This window comes from Leuciscus leuciscus (genome assembly GCF_965113295.1).
Source record: "Leuciscus leuciscus genome assembly, chromosome: 15".
Lineage (NCBI taxonomy): Eukaryota > Metazoa > Chordata > Actinopteri > Cypriniformes > Leuciscidae > Leuciscus > Leuciscus leuciscus.
In genome coordinates, this window is record NC_138739.1 from 2036933 (window position 1) to 2045049 (window position 8117).

Here is an 8117-nt window from a genome sequence, read left to right on the forward strand (position 1 = left end):
ATTGGAATCGTTAAAATTCAAACGATACTCAACGGTAATTGAGAGAAACATGAGGACTGCAGTAACCCCTGACCTGCAGAAGTGCGTGATGAAGCGTGATCTCCAGCTCGGCCAATCGCTGCGCGGGATCTTCGCACTCCTGGATCTCCAGGTCCTCGCGGGGAACCGTATCCCAGCGGCCACAGTGAGCCGCAAGCTGATGCACTAGCTCATACTGTCCCGGTAACGCTAAACTCAACCGCGTCTGACGGCCGTGCGTGAAACACAACTTCCTCCTCCTGCAGGCCCCGCCCTCCACTCCACAGGCCCCGCCCACATCCGAGCCCAGGGGTAGGAGCCTCTCTCCCAGCATGCAGTTCAGGAGCTGGTATCGGGCCGAACAGTCCTGACCCAGGATGAGAATATACGGGGTGCAACCGACGACATTCTGCAGATAATCCTCATCGTGCCGCGGGAACGAGATGCACCTGAGCTGACCTGCGACAGAGAGAAACAAGCGCTTGACACACACTCAGAATATTGCGATCAGCGGGTTTCAAAATCTGAAACTACATTTAAATGGGATATTAAGGGCTTAAAAGAGCACATTTTTCACAAACTTTTTTAACCAAATAGTCATTGTAAAAGATTGAAAATCATTGAAGCAAGAAGTGAGATATAGTAGAAATGTAGTTTTAAATAATCAAGTTATGTTTTCATAATGTTTTTCACTAATTGAATGAAAGGAAGACTCATATTTAATCATTGTAATTAATATCTAAAACGTGCACACACACACACACACATATATATACATATATGAATATTTACCAACATATATTTTTACTAAGAAATTTTTATTTTAATTAGTGATGCACTGATATGAAAATTTTGTCCGATACCGATAACCGATAATTCTTTAAACTTGAAAGCCGATAACCGATATATCGGCCGATAAATCTAAATCCAAATTTTTTAATAATATTTGAGGGCCTGATTACAAAAACAAAAGCCTCACCATTAAAAGCCACGACCCAAACACACATCTATAATGTTCTCATGATGATTTTTTTGTAGCCGATATGACAGACTTACAGACGTTGGAACTGTATTTTCCTTTTTAAAGTGATTTTCAATAATTTTTCAAGCAATTCAGAACCCTCATGATGAACATGCAGACATGAAGCGTCTCAGCTGGAGGAAATAATACAGTATTTATCGGCTTTAATATATCAGACAAAAATTTCCTACCGGGCCGATAACAATAACATTAAAAATGAACATATATCGGTCAGTACCGATACGGTAGCCGTTATATCATGCATCCTTAATTTTATTATTTAATTTAACAGATTTTCCAATAAAACAAAATTCCCACCAGATCGGTCGAAAAAACTAGAGGGAAAAAAATATTTTAATTCATAAAAATGCCACACAGAGATATAACGCAGATGAATCCCTGAATCAGAGCTTTGAATCCTGTGTTTGCTACTGAAGTTTAACTCAGAGATGCTGTGAAAACATAAAGTCGGAGATGTTTCAGAAAAACAAGCTTTGGGCCGGTGTGTCCTGAGGCCTACATCTCATGACCGTCTCTGAGCCGGGCCGCCCAAACACACACACACACACACACACCGAGTCACTCTGGATATTATTAGGAAGTGCTCATAATCCCAGAGCTGCTGAGTCACTGCCTTATACAACAGCACTGCACACCGTAATCTGACTGAGTGCTGCATGCTAACACGCTAGCAAACACCATGGCATCAAGAACCGATGATTACACACCCACGCCTCTCACAGTCTGAGACAAGCAACGTCTGATCAAACACATTTCATTTCAGCAATTCTAACAAATCAATAAATTAATAGCCTGCATAAATTTGTTTAGTAGCATTTAAAGTTGCTCATTTGCGAAAACGATTAACAAAAAAAAATTAAAAATTTTATATATATACTTTTTTTTTTTTTTTTTGGAGAATGTATAGAAGCATTCAAAGTTGTAATTAAATTGTGAGGAATTAAATTGCGGAAAAAAAATCTAATAAAAAAATTTAATTGATATGTTTAGTAGCATTCAAACTTGCTCAAATTAAATTAAATGGTTATAGCACAAAATAAAAGTAAATTTAAAATAAAATTATAAATATATTTTAAAATGACATTTTAGTAAATTGTGCGCACCATATAATAATTCCTTCTCTCATTTTAATAAATCGTGCACATGATATAATTTGTTCCCTCGATTTAGTAAATTTTAGCCACATTGTAATAATCAGTTCCCTCAAATAGATTTAAATAAAACAAGGGAACAAATTATTATATTGTGAGCACGATTTAGTAAAACGAGGGAACAAATTATATTTTGTGTATAATTTAGTAAAACGCAGGAACTAATTATATCATGCGCAGGATTTAGTAAAACAAGGGAGTGAAATATAACAGCCTGAACTAGTCAACACAAGACTCATGTTGGGAGAAATTATATTTCTCCAATTTCAAGCATCAAAGACATGACTGTATTGTTTGTTACAGATTGAAGCAGGTTCTGTGGGACGTGTGTTTACATGAGTTCATGGGGGCGTGGCCAGAGATACTGCGCTCTGATTGGTTCTTCTGGTCAGTGCTGAAAGCAAGCCTGAACTGAAGCAGTGAGAAACACACGAGATCAGACAGGCCTGAGGCATATGGACTTCACAATCATAAATCACAGGCTGATCTACGCAAATACATCCATGAAAACACGGAAGAGTGTGTGTGCGGTCGAGAGAAAAGACCAGGGGTCACGAGGGTCGGGGTCAAAGGTCGTGAGAGTAAACTAAACCTCTGTGAGATTTCAGTGAGTCTGAGACGAGACGTCACTGAAACCGATGTGTGTTTCTGCAGCAGATTAAACCAGACTCAGTGTTTCATTGAAAAATCAGAGGAAACTTGCGTCAGAAGATAAACTCCTTTGTTACAGGAAAGACGTCTCACACACACACACACACACACACACACACACACACACACACACACACACAAGTTACACACATACAGGTTACACACACACTCAGTCATTCACTCACTCACTCACACACACACACAAAAACAAGTTACACACATACAGGTTACACACACACTCACTTATACACTCACTCACTCACACACACACTCACTCACTCACTCACTCACTCACTCACTCACTCACTCACTCACAGGTTACACACACACTCACTCATACACTCACTCACACACACACCCACACACACACACACACACACACACACACTCACACACACACTCACTCTCACTCACTCTCACTCACTCACACACACTCACTCACATACAGGTTACACACACACTCACTCATACACTCACTCACTCACACACACTCACTCACTCACTCACTCACTCACTCACTCACTCACTCACTCACACAGGTTACACACACACTCACTCACTCACTCACTCACTCACATACAGGTTACACACACACTCACTCATACACTCACTCACTCACACACACTCACTCACTCACTCACTCACTCACTCACTCACTCACTCACACAGGTTACACACACACTCACTTATACACTCACTCACTCACTCACTCACACACATACAGGTTACACACACACTCACTCATACACTCACTCACACACACACACACACACACACACACACACACACACACACACACACACACACACAAGTTACACACATACAGGTTACACACACACTCAGTCATTCACTCACTCACTCACTCACACACACACACACAAAAACAAGTTACACACATACAGGTTACACACACACTCACTTATACACTCACTCACTCACTCACACACACACACACACACACACACACACACACACACTCACTCACTCACTCACATACAGGTTACACACACACTCACTCACTCACACACACTCACTCACTCACTCACTCACTCACTCACTCACACTCACTCACTCACTCACTCACTCACTCACTCACTCACTCACTCACTCACTCACTCACTCACTCACTCACTCACACAGGTTACACACACACTCACTTATACACTCACTCACTCACACACACACACACACACACACACACACACACACACACACACTCACTCACTCACTCTCACACATTCAGGTTAGGTTACACACACACTCACTCATACACTCACTCACACACACACACACACACACACACACACACACACACACACACACACACACACACACACACACACACACACACACACACACACACACACACACACACACACACACACACACACACTCACTCTCACTCACTCACTCACTCTCTCACTCAATCTCACACACACTCTCACACACACTCTCACACACACTCTCACACACACTCTCACTCTCGTTTTGCATTGGTGTTTGCCAGCGCTTTATTGACTTAGACCTGTAACTTAGCCATTAGGCAGATTTTTTTGTCCTTTGTTTTAAGTATAAACTCAAGTTTTTTAAGTTGAAGTTTTTCACTCTCACTCTATGGGAGGCCAGATGGGACAAAACACATTGAAACACTTGTGCGTTCAAACGTATATTTGCGCATATATGAAACTACGGTGTTGCATTGCTGCCACATACATATTATTTTTTCCACTCAATTATGTCGTAATAACGAGATGTTATGTTAAAACAATATATTTCTAGGCTTAATAAGGACATGTGTAGTCATGTACAGAATATGCTTTTATCCACATAAAATGTGTATAGCCTATCATGCCTTTATCACACTTCTACGTTCGGAAAGCTGAAGCAAATAGTAGCAGGACATTCTAACGCTTAACGTGAAAAACAATTAACGTGGTTTAATGAGACAGTGATCTTAAAAGATAAAATTCAGTACACACCTTATTAATAAACCATACTACAAAAGCAGATGAGCCCAGAATATGAACGCAACACATGAATTACACGTTAAGCGTTTCCCTCATATTAAGCCCTTGATTCAGGGAACAGGGAAATATTTTACCACTCCAAACGCCATCTTCATTAAGATTTCTGGGCTCGTCTGCTATTATGTACATTGTATGGTTTATTATTATTTTATTAGGCCTAGAAAATATATATGCACAAATGTTTGTACGCACAAGTGTTTAAATGTGTTTCATCCCATCCGGCCTCCAATATCACTCTCTCACACTCACAACTAACTTACTCACTCACTCACTATCAGACTCACTCAATCTCACACTCACTCAATCTCACACTCAGTCACTCAATCTCACACTCAGTCACTCACTCTCACACAATCTCTCACTCACACAATCTCTCACTCACACAATCTCACACTCACTCAATCTCACACTCACTCAATCTCACACTCACTCAATCTCACACTCACACTCACTCAATCTCACACTCACACTCACTCAATCTCACACTCACTCAATCTCACACTCACACTCACTCAATCTCACACTCACTCAATCTCACACTCTCACACTCAATCACTCACTCAATCTCACTCTCACACTCACTCTCACACAATCTCTCACTCACTCAATATCACACTCAATCACTCACTCTCACACTCAATCACTCACTCAATCTCACTCACACTCAAACAATCTCACTCACACTCAAACAATCTCACTCACACTCAAACAATCTCACACTCAATCTCACTCTCAATCTCACTCTCAATCTCACACTCAATCTCACACTCACTCAATCTCACTCTCACACTCAATCACTCACTCAATCTCACTCTCACACTCAATCTCACTCACTCACTCACTCACTCACTCACACAATCACTCAATCACTCACTAACAACTAACTTACTCACTCAATCACTCTCACAAACACACACAATTTACTCACTCTGGCTTGATTTTGATGTCAAATGCAATTTCTGATTTTCACCTTTAGATTTGGTGTTGATACACAAGTACGAGATGTTTCTGTGACGTACATCTGACAGCAGAATCAATGCGCGTTTGTGTATGTGTGTATAAAGTATTGTCGAGTGTTTAGTTATTTCGTTCAGTTGAATGCAACTGTTCACTGCAGTTAAGCTGCTTATTTCAGCACTAATTCCTTTCAAGATATTTTCTGCTGTTAACACTAACCCTCCTGCAGGAGACAGACACACACACACACACACACACACACACACACACACACACACACACACACACACACACACACACACACACACACACACACACACACACAGGCCTATTTCTAATCAATATTCACTGGTTATGCACTCATTTGATAACAGGTCCACTGATCAATAACTTTATTTGTCATGTATTTAAAGAATAAAAAACAAACAACAGCATTTACAGGTGACCTGACCTAATGATCTTTTAAATAAGCTTTATAAATATCACACATTTTCCCCAGTGTTCTTATTATTAACTAAAAATACTATTGCAGATCGTTTTAGGTCATTTAATTAAAAACTTGAATATAAAATACTTAAAAAGTAAAAAAATTATATTGTCTTAGAAATATAACAAGTTTGAGTTTAAGTGCTAAAATGACTAAAACTAAAAAAATATGAAAATAAACAAAGCACTAAAGAAGTGAGAAAACAAATAGACAGCCAAAAATAGATATCATCCATCTTGTTTTAAGCATAAATATAACTTATTAGAAATTATTATTCATAATGTATATTATGATTTTATTGTTACAGTCTAATAATTCATTCTTATTACTATTATTTAGTTGTTTTCTATCATGAATTCTAGTGTCAGAAATGAGACATAAATAAGACAACCGCATTGATGAGTCATTTGACCAGTGAACGGAACCGGCCTGACCTGAGTCCAGTTCGGGTCCAGATGTGCTGGTGCTGCAGGTGTTGCTGTGGTTCTGTCGGATCTCCCTGAAGAAGATGATGGTCTCCTTCAGGTTCTTCTTCAGGAGGAGGTTGTGTTTGTTGTAGTGACTGAAGGTTCGGGTCAGATCTCTGAGAAGCGGACCTGCTTTCTGCGGGTTCTCCATCATGATCCTGGACCAGAACCAGAACCCGGAGTGACGCGCGCGTGCGTGCGTGCGTGTGTGTGTGTGTCACATATCCATCCAAACAGGCCCGAATCACTGCGGGGTGGACCGAGCCAACACAACACAACGCAACAACAACAACAACAACAACAACACTAACACTAGTGTGTGTGTGTGTGTGTGTGTGTGTGTGTGTGTGTGTGTGTGTGTGTGTGTGTGTGTGTGTGTGTGTGTGTGTGTGTCAGTAACACACACTCGGGCGGACCGGAGGCCGAACCGGGTCGCTGGTTCTGGTTCGCGGGTGTTCGGAAGCTTTTCTCCCGCAGATCATCGATAATCCCGGTGTTAGTGTTGGTTCGGTTCGGGAATGTTTCACTTTTCAGCCCCAAGACGGGAGTTTTCCGCTGCCAGCCGCTTCTTCTGCTGCCCTTCCATTAGGAGAGGAGGACGACCAGGGGGCGGGCGCGACTGGTGCATGCTGGGAAATGTAGTCCGCTCAAATGTAATTCCCTTATTAGACATTCTCTGGTAATTCCGACTTTTGAATGTCATAATTTTGACTTTTTTACAATTTCAACTTTTCAAGTAATGATTTCGACTCTTTATGTCATAATTAAGATTAACCAAAGCATGATTTTTATACTTAAAATGTTGATAAAACCCCTTTTAACTGTATTTTTTGTCGTTGCATGACAGATTTAGCTTTCAGCTAATATTCATCGCAATAATATTCCTCAGTTTCAACTGTGTACGACTAAAAAAGTTGTCAAATCGTCACAATCTCCATTGTAAAGTGGACAATATTAGCATAAATGGCGAAGTACACACTCTTCTTAGAGCATACTACAAGTATGCAAATTAGGACACACGCTAAATTCTGAACTGCATGCTAGTATACTACTCCTACTACCTTTACCTAATCTTTCTATGGCAGAAACAGTAAGAGTAGTATGCTAGTATGCGGATCTGAGTTCACTAGCAGTGATGTGCACTACAGTAGTGCACTACATCCACACTGATTAGCTTGTAACCTGGCGACCTCTAGTGGTGAAAACCAAGACACAAATTAAATCAGTGTTTCTCAATTTATGCGAGTCTTTAATACATGTATAATGTGTTTGCACAAGTAAAGCCCTATAATATAATACATATAAAAGTAAATTTGA

General features: G+C 40.3%; 1 protein-coding gene across 1 annotated transcript in view; it reads right to left on the reverse strand.

Annotated features, from left to right (window-relative positions):
* Positions 1-7410, reverse strand: part of dstyk (dual serine/threonine and tyrosine protein kinase) — a 36382-nt gene extending 28972 nt beyond the window's left edge. The window contains exons 1-2 of the mRNA XM_082138705.1: positions 6768-7410; positions 74-477 (exon numbers count right to left, since the gene is read on the reverse strand). Of these exons, the coding sequence (XP_081994831.1) occupies positions 74-477; positions 6768-6954 (591 nt within the window). The 5' untranslated portion in view covers positions 6955-7410. The remainder of the gene's footprint in view (positions 1-73; positions 478-6767) is intronic.
* Between the last annotated feature and the right edge of the window lie 707 nt (positions 7411-8117).